This window comes from Siphateles boraxobius, unplaced genomic scaffold (assembly GCF_051911475.1).
Source record: "Siphateles boraxobius isolate OS27281-9 unplaced genomic scaffold, OSU_SipBor_1 22, whole genome shotgun sequence".
Taxonomy (NCBI): domain Eukaryota; kingdom Metazoa; phylum Chordata; class Actinopteri; order Cypriniformes; family Leuciscidae; genus Siphateles; species Siphateles boraxobius.
Genome location: NW_027508833.1, coordinates 29,336,244 through 29,356,760, shown reverse-complemented (window position 1 = coordinate 29,356,760; position 20,517 = coordinate 29,336,244). Strand labels below are relative to the sequence as shown.

Below are 20,517 nucleotides of genomic sequence, written 5' to 3'. Positions count from 1 at the left end.
ATCTCAAAGATTATTTATTTATCAGAACAGTAAAAGAAATGCACTGATTTATATATTAAATAAATAAAAGTATACATAACCAAATCAATATTCATGAGCATGCAAAACAGTGGTCCAATAATGCCAGGCTAGTCTTGTCGATGTACCACCAGACGAACAAAAGAAAAAGAAAAAGAAAAAGATAACTTCTGTCGTTTTCACAATAGTGACACAATGTGTTGCATAATACAGTATGTGCAGAAAAGGGAAAGGAATTAGAGAAACACAACTTTTAATTATACGGAACCATTAACTGTAACCTGAATCACACACAACTCATTTAGTCCAAGCCTTGACTATTTTTCAAATATTCACTATTATTCTCTCTTGCACACATACAAACACAACCCTCTTATTGTCTCTCTTTTCTTCAAAAGTCCTTAAATTCCAATCAAGAACATCAGATTCAACCCATCTCTCTCCAATTAGCTTTATAAGCTTAGCTTTGTTAAAAGTCGCCTCTGCTGAAACCCTCAGTCTAATTTGAACAAACACACAGAAAACTGCACACAAAAGACTTACATGCTCGTTCTAATGAGAGCTTTGGTCTGTAAGGAGTGTATGACCATGGATAATGTAAACACATGATTAATAAAGACCAGCCTTTGAAGCTGTATCAGTCTGGATTAAGAGTCCAACTAAACGGAGGAACGAGAATTCTAATCCCGCAAATCCAGAAACACAAAGAGGCAGGAACCCCTTCGCACCGGGAGTCTGGCCACTTTCGGACATAATCCCGTTAAAAATGGAGACGCCGCGTTACGGATACATATCTCTTGAAATTCATATTCTGCGGTGCACACGCTCGCATTTTTCCTCACAATAACTTTTTAATAACGATAATCAAATAGCCTGAGACAAAACTTGCAGCTATCTGATGAACTGCAGCCTGATAGATTCCACATCTAAATACAAATCTAACATGTTATAAAAGAGTGCTCATCCTGCAGAAATACATTATCATAGGACAGGTATCTGTATGGATCTGTGTGTGCATAGGAAGAGAGACTGCCATTCCCCTGATAAGAGCGCTATACATCAGCTGGTCAACATTTCACGCATGTACAGCAGCTTAACAACGCCCCCTTTTGGACACAATTTGCTACTGCAGGAGGTTTCAAGGACGCACAGACTTGAAAAAAAAAATGCTTGTGAGGGGCCTAGAACAGACTTATGTAAATTACAGACCAAAACTCAAAAACTATTAAAAAAAACAACCAATGATATTATAAAGGGAACCGTGACGTCCTAAAGGTGTGGTTTGAGTAGATTGGCAAAACGGTGAACCTGTAACTTCCTTTAAAATTTTCAAATGCTTGCCTTTTAGTTTATTATAATTAAATGCTAAGATCCAAATGAATGCCACAGAGGGCAAGTGTGTTATTTGTGCATTTATACATCCTTCTGCACAATCTGAAAGGTTAAGGTTGTCTTGAAAGAGCAGGAAGGAAAAGTCAAGTGAGGGGCCCTTGGGGCTCCAGGAGCCTTTTTACCTTAGAAAGAGATGTGCACACACACAAACAGACTAATAACAATGCTACGGAAGCAACCACAACAGTAAACAGATGAATACAAACAAACACCCAACAATGAAGTACAATAGTTGTATTATTTTATGTGAAGAAAAAAAAACACTTACATAGTCTGAACCTCATTTAGAGGAGAACATTATTAATGAGTAAAGCTTTTAAGTTTTCAGCTTTATTCTTCCTTTTATTTTACTATTGTTTCTTTTGTGATATGCCCGATCTGTTAAGTGACCTCAAACTATGTTGCTTGCTTTTAATTATGAAAAGTGAATTCCTCATATTAAAAGGTCTCATATTCAATCAGAGATCAACAACAGTGATTTACTGAATACTGCACGTGTATTCCGTGCATACACACACACACACACACACACACACACGCTACATGGGGGCGGGGAAGAACACGTTAAGCTCCACACGAATGCAAAACCCGCAACCACTTTTCCATGTCACTTTTCCGCCATGCATGATAAGAGAGCTGTAAGTTCCTGAGGCAGTCTTTGCTCCTTTTAAGAGATGTTTGAAGTAGCTGTCTAATTTCAGCTCAATAATTACCTGGGATTACCGGCCAGGTGCTATTAAAGCAATTAGAAGACAACAGTCGTTTAGGAGCACTCGGCTCTTTAGGCTAACAGTGCCCCGTGGCACCTTTACAGCAGGAGGAAAACAATAACACTGACACACCAAGACACGTTTAACCTCTCAGGAACCATGGCTTACTTAATTCATCCTCCATTGCTGTAAAAATGAGTTGACTTCAGAGTGCCTACCTGTCCTACTGTCAATGAATGATATGATCCGTTATAAAAAAGAAAATCTGCTAAAATGCTACATTTGCTAAAGTATTACTGTGAACTATTAAACTGTTCCACAGTTAAAGGGATAGTTCAGCCAAAAATGAAAATTCTGTCATCATTTACTCACTCTCAAGTTTATCCAAACATTTATGAATTTCTTTCTTCTGCGGTCTGGTTACCGATATTCTTCAAAATATCTTCTTTTGTGTTCAGCTGAAGAAATAAATTCATTCAGGTTTGGAACAAATTGATGGCGAGTAAATGATGACAGAATGTTTAGATTTTTAGGTGAACTATCCCTTGAACTGTAATGTTCAAATATAAACTACTGAACTGTTCCGCTGTAAACTGATTTACACATAACAGCTAACTCACTGTAAACCTATTCAATTTGATACATGAATGTTTAAGATATAAACTATTTAACTTATTGATAAGCATTGTTTAAATATAAACTGCTGAACTGTTCAAAAACTGCTTAATTCTTTTAATGTAAACTGCTAAACTTCAACTGTAATACATAGTTCAAATTTAAATTGAATTGTTTAAATATAAGCTAAACGTCTTTTAAAGATAAACTTCTGAACTGTACTAATGTTAACGATTTCAAAAACTGCTCAATTGTTTAAATATAAACTGCTCAGATATAAACTATTTAACTTATTCATAAGCACTGTTTAAATATAAACTGCTGAATTGTTCAAAAACTCCTCAATTGTTTAAATGTTAACTGCTAAACTGTTCAATTGTGAACTATACTGTTCAAATATAAACTACTAATTGTTTAAATATAAAGTGAACTGTTCATTTTAAAGATCAACTTCTGTAAAGTACCATTGTAAACCCTAAAAAACCATAGAATTTTTTTATGTAAACTGCTCAGATATAAACTGCTGAAATGTCTTACTGTAAAATACATAGTTCAGAGATACTGAACACTTCTGTAAACCACTGAACTCTTCCACTACAAAACATCTGAATTGTTCTCGGATTATACAAGGAGTTACAGATTGGAAAAAAAAACCGATTGTTCCATTTTGGGTTCTTTAAAAACATTAATGGCTAAACCAAATTCCAGTCATTCCAGTGCATTCCCAAAATAAGAGTGATTTCAGTAAGATGATAAAGCACTGGAACAAAAAAAACTGTTCTGTGGAAACGGTGTAAAAGTTCTGGGTTCATTCACAAGCTCACAGCACAGAGTGCATGTTCTTACAAAACTACATGTGTCTACTGAAACAACACTGACAGGGATTTCTGGTGTCACAGAGCGCGTGTACTTATCAAACGCAGTGCTGTCTTGCCCTGAGCAGCGGTCGCGGGGGGAGGGGGTGTGGGGATAGGAGGAGAAAAATAAACGATTGGCAGCGGCGTGTTTCTGCGCTGGAGGACAGGATTACAGCGCCGTTTCTTCCTACAAACAGAACATATTAAAATGAAGCTGCATTCATCGCTATCCAACACACACACGCGCACACAAAAAGAGAGGAGAAAAAAACAAAACGGCACAAAAAAAATATCATACAGCATTTCAACAACTGCCAAAATAAGATGGAGACAGAAAAGATATTCATTATTCATGATGGCAGCGAACGCACACACACACACACCTGACACATGGTGGAGGACGGGGCGAGGAGGGAGGAGAAGGTAAAAGGAGAAGAGTAGGGGGAAAACTTAATCTGTGTTGAATGAGAGTAAGAAAGATGAAGGGTGAAAGAGAAGACGTGAGAAAGAAGATGGAGTAAAAGAGTTTGGCAGACGAACTAGGAGAGGTCATGTGATCAGAACGGTAGTCTTTTGCTCAAAACCGTCATATTTTTGTACATTCCATTAATATGCTCTTAAAATTACATTTCCCTGTTGTCATAATAAACATTTTAAGCTATAGACCTCTAGGGCCGAAAGTAATTCTGTGAACTGCTATAGAAATAAAAGGAAAAAAAGACTTCAATAAACTGATGCAATCACACACACATATATATACACACTAAAAACAGGCACCAAAACAGCAGAAGCTCCAATCACGCATCCACTTAAAATGCCTGCTGGAACATCTATCTATAGCGTGTGTGTGTGTGTGTGTGTGCGTGTGCGTGTAGACACGTTCACAATGTCAGCACTCTAAACTCTCTTACTTACCCAGAATAGTTTTATGATCTTAGAGAGTTGTCTCACAGAATTAGTTGCGATTCGCCAAGTGGTGTTGAATTGTTTATCATTAATTGTTTTGCTTCTGTAATTGCTTCTCAATTATTCAACTGCACCTTGAATCTAATGACTAAATTGTCCCTTAATGTGCCTTTCGACTCTCCGTACCTGGCTTTACTATCGTTTCCAATTACCTTGGATATTCAATTGTGAAATATTCGTTGAACTGCTTTGAACCAAATCAAAAGCTCAATTATAAAAATGAGAACTCGCATGTAACATGACGCTACGGGAACGCATATTATAGACATTAAAGTAATATCAAATTACTTGTATAATTATACAGTGTCATTTCAAAACTGCAAACACTGAAGCCCGCATGGAAATTCAAATCACAAAGCTGCGGCCTCTCCAATGTGAAACGTTTTGAAGTAGAAGAGATCGTCATATCTGACGAAGATCAATGAAAGACGGGATTCAGCACAATACGATCTTTCAGATCGGAAATGTACAAATTCCGAAAAAAAAGAAAAAGATTTTAACTTTAAAAAGTATATTCATATCTTGTGCTTCCTTAGATTTTAAGTGACAAAGAAAGATGTTTTCACCTCTGCTCAACCAGCAACAGTTTCATATGAATTTCATCATTTCCAATGACAAACTAACCAAGTTTTCTTACAGAAATGAGCGAAGTTCATTTGCCTAAGCTTGAGGCTGAGGGGGAGTTTTTTGGGCCTTGTACAAAAACACAAAATATGCGAGCATGACTAAATCACATTTCCGGGGCCTGTTTCCCATGCTAAGCTACACGGCTTTAAAATTTTTAACACAACAGCCCTCGCTAAAACATAAGAAAATTTGGGAGGATATGAGCGAAAGCAAATCTCCCGCACGCGTTCGTGTGCTATACATGTGTAATGTGGTGTAATCTAACGTTAGAGGCGGTGAAAACACTGGCGTAGAGGCATAGCCCAAAACTCTGAACTGTGTAAATGAGCTTTATCTAGTGAGGCCTGCACACACGCACACGCACTTGCACAAAAAAGGTATTTAGAAGCAAAAAAGGCGACTGGCACGGGGTTAGCTCTCTGATAGAGGGAGGCAGGCGATCACGAAACACATCAACGACTCAAATCACTGTAACGCTAAACATCATCAACATGCGAACATTTCTGGCAAAGCACACGCACAGAACTTAACAACAACCTTCAAATTACCGCCACACTAAACAAACCCTATGAAAAAAAAAACGTGATTTACTAAGGCGAATCTAAACATGAGAAAAACAAAAAACATAAAAAAGATTTTTTTAGTGTTAAAGAAGCGTTGTTCGTTAAAGCAGGGATGAGAGGATGTGTAGAGCAGCAAAAACTAAATCTATACAGCGCTAATCTGCTTTAGACAACACTCCTCAACAAACAAATTACAGGAGGCGAAGTTCAGCGATCTGCTCTGATAAAGCTGTCATTTATCAATGAATCCGCAATGCACACGGAAACTCATTAGGAGCTGAGCAGCAGTAACACTGCGCAAAGAAGGAGGGAGAGAGGGATGAGGAAAGGAAGAGAGGGAAACATCAGGTATGCTCTGCTCCGCTCCGCCGTCAGATCGTTGTCCGCGGAGGTACGGTCTCGTTGGCAGATGAGAGCCCTGATAAGCGAAAGCAATTAAAAAGAATATAATTACAAAGTCACCCCTATCTGAACGAGGCCTTGATCAAAACACACCCACGTCAATACGTCGGCCGGAGTGTGAAGCGGGATCGATGGAGTCAGGAAGGCTTTTACCGTGGCATGTTTCACACCATCAAACGGCATCACGCATGAGAGATGAGACGAGACGCACACTTAAGATAATGAAAGACATAAAAACGTAACCAGAAACAGATCGACGAGCTCTCTACATGACAAACGCCAGGTTTACTTCACATTCAATGCAGTGATTCTCAACCATGGGTACATGTACACTTGGGGGTACTTGAAAAGATTTTGGACCTATAAACTAGAAAAAAAATCAATCAATTAAAATAATTGTTAGTGGTTAATGCCTTATATTTTATTAGTTTTTTCAAAAGGAAAGAAAAATTAGTGTGTAATGTGGCCAAGTTTATCAATTTTTGTGTATATATTCTTTCTGTGTATATAATATACATATTTCTGTATAAATGTGTATATATCATTTACGCACCCTCATGTTGTTCCATACCTGTACAATATTATTTTGTCTATAGAACAAAAAAGAAGATATTTAAAAGAATATGTTGTTTTGTCCATACAGTGGATTTCAATGATAACCAAATAGTTCACCCAAAAATGAAAACTATTTCATAATTTACTCACACTCAAGTAGGGGTGGGCATTATGACAAAATTATCATATTACAATTTTTTCCAGGAAAAATCACGATTCACGTTTTTTCACGTTGGTTTTACTATTTTACAAGTGACTGAGCAGTACAGTCAAACTTATTTCCCTATTTTAAAAATGTACTCTTATAAGGTAAAAAAAATATAAAAGAAAAAAGAATGACAAACCATTTAGGCAAAAGTATGGGTGGGCGAAGATCTTTATTTCATTGTTCTAATTTTTAATAACAAAGATAAAATAAAGATGCATATTACAAATACAACAAATGAAATAAACAGTACTTTATTTTTCACAGTAGGTGGATTTAACAGTAGTATTCAAGTAAGAAATTAAATAAACAAATGTAAAAATAGAACACTACATAAATTATATATACACTGATTCTTATTAAAGCTACTGAAGTTTAGTACTCGCCCACTTTTGACAGGCTTTTAGTGTGCGCGCACTTCGGGTGTATACTCGCTCAGAAAAGCGCATGTCAGAACAGCGTGCAACTAAAATGTTTAAACGTCCGGAAAAGCTTTAAAATGCATGCAAATAATAAGACTTTTGTGATTGTGAATAACTGCAATCTCACATGAGCCTAACCCTACCTCTGCGTTAAGGTGATGGGAATGTACATCATGTTGTACAGTATATCGGGATGGAGGCGCCAGAACTGATAGAATGCACTGAAGCACGATACTACGATATTTCTTCAAAAGCAGAACATGGAGTCATTTTAATCGTTCATGATCAAAAATCGTGATATCGCACACCCCGACCTTTAAGCCATCCTAGATATACATGACCTTCTTCTTTCAGCCGAACATAATCGGAGTTATATTAAATAATATCCTGGCTCTTCCCAGCTTTGTAATGGCATTGAATAGAGTTCAAGTTTTTGAAGTTCTCCCAAATGCGCATCCATCCATCACAAAAGTAATCCATATGACTCCAGTGGGTTAATCAATGCTTTCTGAAGCAAATTGATAAAAAAAATATCCATATTTAAAACTTGATAAACTATAATCACTGGCTTCCGGCAACAGCCGTACCAGATTATTTAATATAACCAGGGTTCGAATTATGATTTCATCTTTGTGGGGGTCTCTTTAAAAAAAGAAAAAAAAGTAACCCACGAGCAGGCGGGGTGTATGTGATAAATAAATAGCTAAATACTGCACTTCATTATTTTGAGTTCAACGTACGTTTATTAATACAGGAGTAGAGAATATTTGGGGGGAGTTCGTTACCTCTAGGGGGGTCTGGGGGCATGCCCCCCCATGAAGAATTTTTTTTACATTTTAAAGATAAATTCATTAACTCTGGTCCACTTTGAGTCACCCGAATCCAGTGTTAAAAATAATCCAACCGCCCAAACATATGATATTCTTTGATTTAGATCTGCATCTGATCATCATTACAATTTTTCAAATTCTCAATGTTAAGCATGATAATATGGTAAAATATCACACTGAAGTTGGCTGATTTAAAATTAACATTTATTTAAATTAAAAGCTATTCTTTGGCCAAAATTACATTTCCTTAATATCCTAAACAGAGGCTTTTTACTCCCTTCAAAGTTAAATTGTCAATGTTTCATTACATCACTGTTGGCAAAGACTCTTATCAGAATAAATTTTTTACCTTTAAAATAGGGTTTTTTCCCTCTAATTTTATGTAGCCTATGCTCCATCTTTCTTTTAAAATATTCCTTAATTTGATCAATACATTAAATCAGAATAATAAGACAGTAGGCTGTTACAAATCAAATTAAATAATTTACATTGAAAAATTACAACTGTAGTAAATGCCCTGATATGTTTTCCTTGATTGATTTTCTCTAAAGAGAATTACGTTGTTGAAAACGAAAGTAAAAGAGTGACGCTCATTTCGTTTTACCATGATAAGAGTTCCGTGTCTTTATTAAAATCAACACATTATAATGATTTATCTGTCATCCATCCTCGATTAATTTGAATGTAGGCTAATTTTTTTTATTATTTGTCTCGCCCGACCCGCGCAGCACTATCGGCAAACTTAATGGCCACAGGCCGAATTTTGTTGAGAGCCGGAGGCGGCTGCCTCGTAATTCCATGCAGGAAAACCCTGAAAGGAGTTCGCTAAAATATTGGTGGTATTCTTTTGCTAGAAGCTACTTTTGTGTATTTAAATGTCTGAAACCTAAAATAAACATTATGTGGTTAAAAACACTGAATAGTTGTGATATATTGAGCGCATCTGTCTCTGGCTCAGCGCCAGCCAACGCGCGAAAGCACTTTTGAATTTAGCAGTTGATCACGTGATGCACTGACTGTTCTAATCACACCGCTGTGAACGTACGTGCGAAATGGTTAACAAATATGCCTCGATTATAGAATGAAAAAGTGCTTTATTTTTAATTTAAAATGATGGTGCTGATGATTTTTAGAGCCCCCACAGGTGTAGGATTTTACTGCTTTCATGGGAGCTCATACTCTATGGGAGCTCAGCTCCCACTGGCTCCCACGTAATTCGAACCGTGAATATAACTCCAATTGTGTTTGGCTGAAATAAACAAGTTATATACACCTAGGATGGCTTGAGGGTGAGTAAATTATGGGATAAAGTGAACTATTCCTTTAACAACATTCTTCAAAATATCTTCTTTTGTGTTTTGCAGAGTAAAGTAAGTGAAGTGAGTAAATGGTGACAATTTTCAATTTTGAGTGAACTATCCCTTTAAGATGAATGATACCGCTAAATGATCTCTATGATCTAAAGAATCTAAAGAAATGCTAGTTGATAAAGAGTTAATTCACCTTTTTGATGGACCTGGTAACATAAAATAAATCAAAATAGTTAGCAAAACACTGCATTAATGAGTCACACAATCCCATGAGTCCAATAAGAAAGTAACACTGGACAAACAGTCTGCTTTAGACATGCACCAGAGACATGGGGAAGGTTGGAGACACATGCAAACACACAGAATGCTTGGTTATTAATTCTGCTGCGTTCTGTCATTCAGTGGTCCAAAACCAGATACTGCATAATATGAACCAAAACTTGTTTTTATTGGCTGTAACTGTGAAGCTTATTTTGGTTTCAGTGTGGACATACAAAATGACTTGATGCTGGAAAATTTTCACACCTGGTTAAGGCATGATGTTCACAACTTGTGACTCAAAAATACCTCCTAAGTCCATTCAGGTATGCAAAAAATGGTTGATGCAGAATGAGTCACTGAAGTGATATCAGAACCATGAATGCATTAACATACACTATCACTCAGAAGTTTGGGGTCTGTAAGATTGTAACATTTTTGAAAGAAGTCTCTTAATGCTCAGCAAGGCTACATTTATTTGATAAAAAATACAGTAAAAACAGTAATATTGTGAAATATTACAGAGAACTTGTTTTATTTTAATATATTTAAAACATGTAATTTAATCCTATGACGGCAAAGCTACATTTTCAGCATCATTACTCAAGTCTTCAGTGTCATTATCCTTTAGAAATCATTCTAATATTCTGATTTGGTGCTCAAGAAACGTCAATGTTGAAATATCAATGGTGAAAACCATTGTGCAGCTTAATATTTTTGTGGAAATTGTGATAAATTTTTTGGGATTCATTGAATAATTAAAAAAACAGCATTTATTTGAAAAATAAATCTTTTGTAACATGTAAAAGTCTTTCCGGTAATTTTGATCAACTTTCTGCATCCATGCTGAATAAAAGTATTCATTCTTATTGACCCGAAACTGAATGGTAGTACATGACCACCCACATTTACACAGTGTTAAGATCCTCGGTATCTGTTTGTAGCCGCTTTAAAAGGGCGGCGCTAATCGAAGATGTGGAGCTCATTCTAGCGTTGGCCTTGTGGCGTGAAGAGCCAAAACCTTCTGTTGATCATGTCCGTTTGTTTGTGATTATTTAATTAGGTTATTTCTTATGTTTTAGGAGTGTAGGGGGGTCCTGCTATTTATTTTGACTTTGTTTATTTATTCCCTGATTAGGTCATTTATACATGTTTTATTTATAAGTCTATTATTTTGACCTTGGGGCACCATGAAGCCATTGCTCCTTAATTTAATTACTTTTTCCACCTTTTTTCCTTTTTTACCAAATGCAAAAGTTCACGTCAAGCCCGTCCTTATTGCACGGGTCATAACAACAGTGTGCACTTCGCCAGTATGCCGTTGTCAGCCAATCAGAACAAAGGTCTTTTACGTGCAACAGTTTAAGTCTACAGATCAGATCAGGTCATTAAAAAAACTCTGTGGAGAAAATCAAGTTTTTAATGTTGTTTATATGTTTATGTGGTGTTTTTAATATGCTTTCAAACAAACTATGTGCAAATTCACAAGTTGACACCACTGCTGGGTATTTTCTCCTTAAAACTGCAGTGACCCACAGACGGTCTCAAAAATGCGGTTTAAAATCGCAGTTTTACTCTACGTCACAAATGCCGTCGTAACCAATCCTGTAACAAGGGGATATGCCTTTAGCATATCATGAACTATTCTCTAAAGCAGGCAAGTCTCAAGAGAAGCCAGGTTATCACGGTATATTTTTCTTTTGGTATGAAAAAACAGGTAGATGTAGCAATATAGCAGGATAATTATGAATATGATTTATATTACGATGTTATGATGAACTATATGCCTTTCTCCACTGAAGTTGTTCGAAGCATTTTAAGGATGCTGATTTTTAGAAGGCAGACTGAGATGGCGAACGGGAACATTGTTTGTGTAACATTAGCAACACATTATTAGCTGTTTGATAATGCAGTCAAGCAAAAAGTCATTAATTATCGTTAAGTGTCCGACATTGTAGAGAGCGATACATAAAACGCATTACCATTCTGATACATCGACTTGTAAATGAGCCTGTATATTTCACTCTTCCACTTCTTCTGAATCAGTTTCTGGTTCAAACATATGTGGCGGAATTAAACCAGAATTTCTACTTGCCATTGTGTAGCGTTTATTACAGTAAAGTTGAAGTGGAGAAGGTTGAAGAATGAAGAGTGAAGTAAAGTAAAGTAAAGTAAAGTAAAGTAAAGTAAAGTAAAGTTGAAGAGTGGAACAGGTAGTCCAGGCTGATGTGATGCAGGGTGGAGGCGGGGCTAATTTGCATATTCATAGCTCCGAGCATACTAATTGAAGCAAGGGTGTAGAGTTACATTCAAGCTATTTTCACAGGAAAAAACTTTTAAATATGTAATTTTGGTGATCAAAGATGAGTTTTAAAATAATAAAATAATTGACTAGGTTAGTTTAGCATCATAATTCAGTTTTAAAGTCCCCCTGTAGACTAACATAACTAAAAAATAAATTAAACTAAAGAAATAAAAATACAAAAATAATAATGACTCAATGTCAAATATCGTACCTTTAGGTCCACAATCCATCTTGATTTAAATAAGGGGTATAATATGTGTGTGTGGGGTGGTAGGGGTATTTGAGGTTGAATGGGGGCCATTAAAAATCAGGAGCAGTTATTGATCAGTGCATAGAGGTATGCTGAGGACTGTGGGTAAAAGGTTCTCCCAGTTGAAACGGGGTTAAGGCCACACGCCTTCGGGAGAGGAGAAACCAGGAGAAGATTAATCTAAAGTTACTCTCTCCATCTCCACCGTGTCATTCAAACTGCTCTCGGCCACACACACCACGCACACACACACACCACACACAGAGCACAAACACACACACACACACACACACACACACACACACACACACACACACACACACACACACACACACACACACACACACACACACACACACACACACACACACACACACACACACACACACACACAATCCTTGTGTACACAAATAAACACACAAACCAAACACATACAATCATCAAACGCACACACACACCTGCCTCATTCACACACACATACGATCCTTGTGTACACAAATGAACACACACAAACCAAACACATACAATCATCAAACGCACACACGCACCTGCCTCGTACACATCAAACATGCTGAATAAGGCGATTGGGTCAATCTGCAGCCGGCCAACTTCCCCACTCAAACAGGTATTCTTTCTAGAGATTACACTAAAGATTTGTTTTCATTTCTTTGCAGCCTTTTTTCTATTTCTCTCCCTCTCGTGCTCCCTCTCTCTTTCTCTGAAGCCAGAAGTGTAATCCCTGGCAGATAAAACTAAGGACTTACAACAGGAAGATTACCGAGAGCTTTGTAGCCTGTGTGTAGCAAGTCAACGTGGGTATTGGAGAGCTCTTCAAGTGCTTAACTCATGAACTGAGCTCACGCACATACTCACACACGCAGGAGAGAAGGATAATGATAGTGGTATTACAGTAACATGCTCAAAACACTCACACACACCTGCCCCGATGGCTCGAGGACCATCTAAGCAGTGAAATGCTAACTGCCATGCTGTGAACTGCTACAGATCCGATGATGGGGATGCAGAAGCCGTTTAATAGGTAAATGATGTCCATCCAAAACCTTTTGGATGGGGAACAAGTTCTACGTTTGCCCAGAATCTGATCAGGATAGGGACACTGAGCCAAAACACACACCTGGACAAAGTTTCCCTGAGGTAAAGTCAGTACACTGATGCTTGTGACATTCTTGGAGCACAAACATCTTTCACAGATGCTTTGAAGAGGATGCTTTCTCTCTCTCCTTCTCTGCCTAAATAGCCCTCACTTTATTTATATTTTCATCAAATGGAGTGATTTCACAGATAAAAGCTCTAAGACTTTCTCTCTCTCTCTGAGGCCTTAAGGTCTTAAAGAGTCTCAGATTCTCAGGTTCTGTCCTGCATCACTCAGCGGTAGAGGGCCAGCTGAGGGAGATTATTCTGGTAGAGTTTCACAGATTATGAGGGCACTATTGGGGTCTTACTGCCCCTCTGTCAGTAGTGGTTTCGTGGCCTCTCCTCAGGTCTCTGAAGGGACGGGCGGTCCATGTGCAGAAGCGGAACCGGGCCTCGAGCTGGGCTTAACCATGCTCCCTCGGACTTGGCCAAGGGTTCAGAGGGGGGTAACTGGACCAGGGTGAAATAGGGAGCATGAAAAGCAAGCTTGGAGGGGGGTTTTGTAAGTCGAAGCTGCCTTTTTGAAAAGTGTAATTTACAGTCATGGAGAAAAAAGTTAATATATATATACGGTATATATATATATATATATATATATATACACACACACACATACACATACACATACATTTATATATACACACACGCACATATATACATATATATATGCCTATGTTATGTTTATTATATGCAAAATAATAAAAAATAAAAATCTAGTATTTATAATTAAAAAGAACAACTTTATTTTAAAAATGCTCTTTAATTTCTTATTGTTAAACTTCTCATCCTTGTTCAAAACATTGAAAGGACTGATGCTACAACAGAGAAAAAAAGACCAGAAGCATTGAAACGACCATGTGGAGTCAAAACCCACCAGTGTTCACACAAACTAATTAAAAAATGCCACCCGCCATCTGCGAACTCAATTAAATAATGTTAATTCACTTTAATTTCAATTTATCTATGTTGCAGTCTGAATCAGACGATAGAGAGTGGAAAACAAAGAAGTGTAATGAAAGAGTGTAACCTGGCCCTGGCCCTCCCACTGTGGGCTCTCAGGTCATGAAGACCATCATTTAATTTCGTCTTGTGATTAGTTCTACTAGTTCAGAACCTTTTCATAAACTTATAAAAACAGAGAAAATGGAAGGTTACTGCGCTAAATTCTTTAGTCACGATTTCTTTGGGGGAAAAGACAGATAAGTAAAACTCAAGTGAAAGTGAACATGACCGCACAAAGTTACTAACATCTTTCTCAAAACTTTGAGTTTTTCGTCTTGGTTGTGAGAGAACTAGTCCCTAAAGACGGCATTGCCACACTCCGGAAGGCTTTATGTAAATCTAAAGAGCTTTGCAGTGACTGCGTTTGCCGTTTCTTTATATTACAATACAGACCATAATTTATGAAGCGTGAACTGATGAAAATCCTCAGATCAGTGCGTCCCTGTGTGGAAGACTGCTGTTAAACGACAGAAAGGAGAGAGGGGTGGGCAGGGAGGTGTAAAATCGCTTTGCTGGAAAAGAGAAACGACGAGAGAGATAAAAAAAGAGGAGGAGAAAAAGATGTACTAGTGAGTCAGAACATCCCTTTCTTTTTTCGCAGCCCAAGACATCCTATTCCACTCTTCCTTGATGCGTCCAGATTAATTCTTCAACATATTTCAAAAACAGCATCCTGAAATGCTAATGTATCAAAGTTCTTGAGAGCCAAATAAGTTTATCTAGATCAGGGGTCGGCAACATTTTTGTCATGAAGTGCCATTTTTAAGCAGCTTCTCTGCGGTAATAAGCGCTCTAGTAGTGCTGTCATATCTGGGTAACAGGAGCCATTATAACACGCCCTCGTATGTTTAGATTTGACCATTTTAGGAGTACTAAAATTTACATTTGTGGCTTAAACAACTATATGCATTTTGTCTGGTTTCACCTGGAATGCGAAAAAAAGCCGACCCCTGATCTCGATCTTTCCTAAAATGTGAAAATGGCTTAACTTACTGTTGCTTTTCATGTAAAGAGGCAACTACCGACAGAAGAAGACTGCAAGTCAGCAAGATGAATCTAGATTCAAATAAATACAAACTTAAAGTTGCATTCGTCAATCATTTTAAAATTAATCATTTTAAACTAAATTATTTTAAATAGTTACAAATCATTTTAAATGTACAGTATGTAAAATGGATATTCATTCTGATATTTGTAAAGCTCAAATATCAGGCCGTGTAAGCAGAATGACGATGAGAGCCCTTTAGAAAATATTCAAATCTAAACCAGATTGTGTTTACAAGACCATGATGACATTACCATACACACACCCCAGATTTCCCTCTGTGAACGCATGTCTTCGGGGCTGCTCTAATCCACAAACTACTTCCAACAATTTCAACATTTCCATTACTTTGTGTTTTTTCAGAGATTATCGAGGTGTCCTATTCATTCGTTTTTCAACCTGCACCTTCCGCCTCACCTCAGGTCTGTGCGTGTGCGAGGGGGTTCCTCCAGCAAACACAAACACACATAGAAGACTCATAAACAAGGCCTTTGGGCTTCCCTGTATCTTTATTCTGAATGTGTGTGTCTCTAGCTAATCCCATTTGACTTTTTTTCATGCTAAGGTCATCTCATACACCACACTCAGAGGAAACAACCTCCGCATGCAGTCAAAGAATGGAATCATAATCCGTACGAAGTGGGTGTGGGATAGAGATCGAGGGAGCACATGATCAGAATAAATAGGTTTCTGCTGGAAATATGAAATCTCCGATCAAAAAACCAACACCGAGAATCATTTTGACGGACCAATCACTGGTTTTAGTTGAACAGATCTGATGTGAGCCCAACGGTGTACTCACTAGGCAACTCGGAGCATAAATCCCATGAATCCATGAGCTGAAGTTTGGACACCACTTCCTGTTTCTGAGGAGTTGTTCTAATTTTCCTAATGTCTATGTGTGTGTGTGTGTGTGTGTGTGTGTCCTCACAGGCCACTGAATTTGGGTAATTAAATGTTTAAGTTGGGCAGGTCTTCTCAGGCGCGGACACACACAAGTGCTGTGCTGTGATAAACCCCTCGCTATAATTAAATATGGACTACATTATAACGCACACACTCGCAGGCGTAAATAAAAACACTCGGCCTGTGGGGATTTAATCTGGCCATGTATAAGCCCCTCTGCAGCGGCCCGGCGCCTTCCTTGCTCTCATTCACACTCGGTGGGCTTCCCTTCACCCCCTGCACCCTACGCCCCACACCCTCAGCCAGAGAGGGACCGCAGAGCCAGTTAATTAGACTCACTAAAGCATTGAGTGAAGAGAATCATAATGCATATATAACGATCCTACAGAGCAACTAATACATGCCTGTATTCAAATGCTCGGAGTCAAGCGTGCAGGAAGAGGACAGAAAGCAGATGAGAGGGATGGAGTGAGTGGTCCTGGATGTCAAAAAATTAAAAGAATGGGCAAAACAAGAAATGCGGCACTGTTGGAAAAAAGTGACAGAAATAAAGACCCTGTAAAGATGACAATAAAAACTAGACTCGCCTTTTCCTGAAGGAAATATCACAATGACACGCCCCAATTAAATTTACTTTCCATTAAAACCATGTGATCTGGACAAGTCACAATCACAAGTCGGTATGCAAATATTTCAGGGACATCATCCCTAAAATTGAGATTTTAAAACAAACTTAGACTAACATTCAAATGTCTAGTTTCAGATTTTTTGATTTTTTTTTAAAGAAATTTATACTTTTGATCAATTTGTCCTTTCCGAATAGTGACAGTAAAGACATTTATAATGTTACAAAATATTTCTAATAAATGCTGTTCTTTTGAAGTTTCTATTCGTGAAAGAATCCTGAAAAAAACATATCATGAGTATTAAGCAGCATTACAGTTTTCAATACTGATAATAATAATAAATGACTCATGAGCACCGAATCAGCATATTAGAATGATTTCTGAAGGATCATGTGACTCTGAAGACTGGAGTAATGATGGTGAAAATAAATTACATTTTATAATAGATTAAAATAGCAATTTTAAATTGTAAAAATATCTCACAATGTTATTGTTTTTTATTTATATTTGATCAAATGCAGCCTTGGTAAGCATCCAAAACTTTAAAATTGAAATGTAGTGTAAAAAAAAGTATAAAGTTTACAAAAATACAGGGAAAGTATATAGTTTAAAGTGAAGGCTAGGACTGTATTTATCTACCAAAGAATGATCAATGTAGTCTGTATAGCTGTGTTCCAAAACCTAGTGAGCTGCCTACTTGGACAGCATCATAGGCATCATAGGTAGATTCCTGACAGCCTTTTCCGAAAGGTAGACTGGTCTGTAAACTACCCTTTTGGCCAAAATCTAAGGGCCCTATCATACACGCGGCGCCAGGCGTTTTTTGCTAGTTTCAGGATGACGCAGTTATATTTTTTACGTCCTGCGCCACGTTGTTTAAATAGCAAAAGTATTTGCGCCCTTCTCTGAAAAGGAGTTGTGTTCAGGTGCATTGTTGGCGCGTTGCTATTTTGAGGCAACTGAAATAGACTGCGCCATTGACCAACAAAACCTGGTCTAAAGTCAATGGCGCAGTTTTTTTTTGTTATTTAAAGGGCACATTAGTAATATGAGCCTATAGGTGGGTTACAATGTAAAAGATTAATATTGTGTACATAAAGATATGGTGGAATCCGGCCTGTCCCGTAGATGGTCTGCTTCTGTCCTTTACCTCGTGCACAAGCAGATCCTTTTCCTCTCTGGAGACGTTTAGTGTTTCCGCTCACAAATTCTGCTAAGTAAATAGCAACCCGCCATGGCACAAGTGCAAATGGATTTTAAAGGGAATGGGAAATGACACTCTGATTGGTTTATTGCAAGTTATGCCCAAAACACATCCATTAAGGGCCGTACACACCGGGACGAATATCGGCACGCGTTATTCGCCAGCGTTTTTCAATGCGTTTTTTGTGTTCACACCCAAGCGATTTTCGCTGACGATGAGCCGAGTGAACATGAAAATTCATTCCCTGACATTAGATGGCGCTTAATGTGTAACAGAAATATCAAGACCCCTGGATTCTGTGCCATTTTATTGTGCTCTCAAGGGTTTTTTGAACCAAAAACACGAGCTGTGTGACTGACCAAGAGCAGTAGTAAGTGTTGTTCGGTGAGTCGCGTTACCTGTAGTAGCAGCTGGGAGTCATTTCGATGGGCAAAAACATGAAGGTGGGATGTCAAAGCTTATGTTCCGACACCAAAGAGACCAGCAGCTCTACATTTATCTTGGCTTGCATCTTCCTCGTCTTCTTCCCGGCAGTGTGTAGAGCTACTTGGCGTATATCTTCTTCGCCGTTAAGTATGTGTGCTCGGCAAGACCGTTTTGTGTTTGAGCGCCCCCAAGTTGTGTTTACTGTAACTTCATAAGCTCCAGACACGTGAGCAAAACCCGAGAACCCGAGGCGTTTTTTAAAAAATGACGCTTTTCCGCGTGGCGTTTTCCGCGTCGCTCACTCACATTGGCGCCCTTTGTTTAATCACGAGGCGTTAAACGTCGCGCGAAATTCGTCCCGGTGTTAATGGGCCTTTACTCATTAAGAGTAGGGATAACCTTTTTAGACCATGTGCCGGGTGCGCCGACCATTTTTCCAGTCGTTAAACTAGCAAAATGGATTCGGACACGCCCTAAGTGTATTTGCGCCGTACGCTTTAGACAATGCGCTTAGATCGTTAACATAGGGCCCTAATACAGCATTTTATCACAATGCAATGTGACGAGCTCAGTAAAAATGTAAATACATTTCATTCAATACCAAAATTCTAAAGAAAAAAAGTTCAGTCTAATAAAAATTAACTATTGGATTGACTATTTCGTTTTTTTCATGCTTGTTAGAGCATCACATTGTTAGCGCAACAACATGCCAATGTCCGACTCTTTTGTAAATAAAGTCCTAATGTGGTGAGGAAGATTTACCTTAGGTGAGGATGAGGCCAACTCTCTCCCTTTCACAGCTGTGACAGCTGAGGGTGCCAGGGCAGGTGGAGTGGACGTTCCTTCAGGAGCTGAAGTCGTTGGCGCCGGGCCTCCAGGGGCCACAGGAGGGTTGGGTCCAGCACAAGGAGCCTGAGGGGCCCGGCGTTTGGTGCTCATATCTGAGGTGATGCTGTCTGCGGTGGAGGACCTGGGCTCATAGAACGGGTTTGATCTGAGAGTGGGAGAACAATTTGTTGTATTAGCAAATAAAGCTTAAACAAGCAAATTGGTGATTTATGTGATTTTGTTCACTCAACATGTAATTGTCAATTTAGCAAAATTTGTTTGTTTAAGATATTTAGATTTTCTGCACCTTTAGCACTTGTCTGTCTATTACTTGAGTGTGTGTGGTTGTCTTCAGGTAAAGGAGGCATCAGCAAGCATTATTAGCCAATAAAACGCTCTGCTGACTACGAGAAAGACCAGGTGCTCCAGAGGTCACATCTTATGAACTTTGACCTGTGGCCTCGTCAGAGAGCTCACTGACAGGCGGACACAGACGTCCGCTGGCATCAATACACACTGCTGTGTAAAGGCCCATCACTCATCACAGACATACACACATACATGAACACACACACACACACACACACAATGAGGAGAAAAGACTGAGCAGGTATTCAGCTGAAAGACAAGGTTAAAGACAAAGTATCCCAAGCTTCCAAGCTTATGGACAAAGACTGAGCGAGAGAGTGAGAAAGGAGGTAGGAAAGAGCTGACAGAAATGAGACCAAGTAAAAAAAAAAAAAGAGAAAGAAGTGGAAAGTGCAGTCAAAACAACTGGAGGTGAAAGAGAGGACGAGAGACAGAAAGAGAAAGATAGAAAGCAAATTAGAAAGAGAAAGTATTAGAGAGATTTGACCAGTCAGAATTTTTTTTTTTTAAATATGTCTCGTGTAAAAGTACAACTTCCTTAGGCCAATCCTGTGACCAAACAAAACTGGAAAAATAATGATCAGTTTGCAACAAAATTTCGTAAACTTTTATATATAATATATTTATATATGTTTATAAACAAACCTTTTTTCTTACAAGTGCGACAAACA

The 20,517-nt window shown here is 38.2% G+C and overlaps 1 protein-coding gene across 9 annotated transcripts in view; it reads right to left on the bottom strand.

The window, feature by feature from the left end:
• The window catches only part of ehbp1 (EH domain binding protein 1), a 153,825-nt gene that overhangs the window by 74,873 nt on the left and 58,435 nt on the right, over positions 1-20,517 (bottom strand). For all 9 annotated transcript variants that reach the window (XM_077239519.1, XM_077239517.1, XM_077239511.1 and 6 more), the window contains one exon: positions 19,412-19,643. In XM_077239519.1, the coding sequence (XP_077095634.1) occupies positions 19,412-19,643 (232 nt within the window). The remainder of the gene's footprint in view (positions 1-19,411; positions 19,644-20,517) is intronic.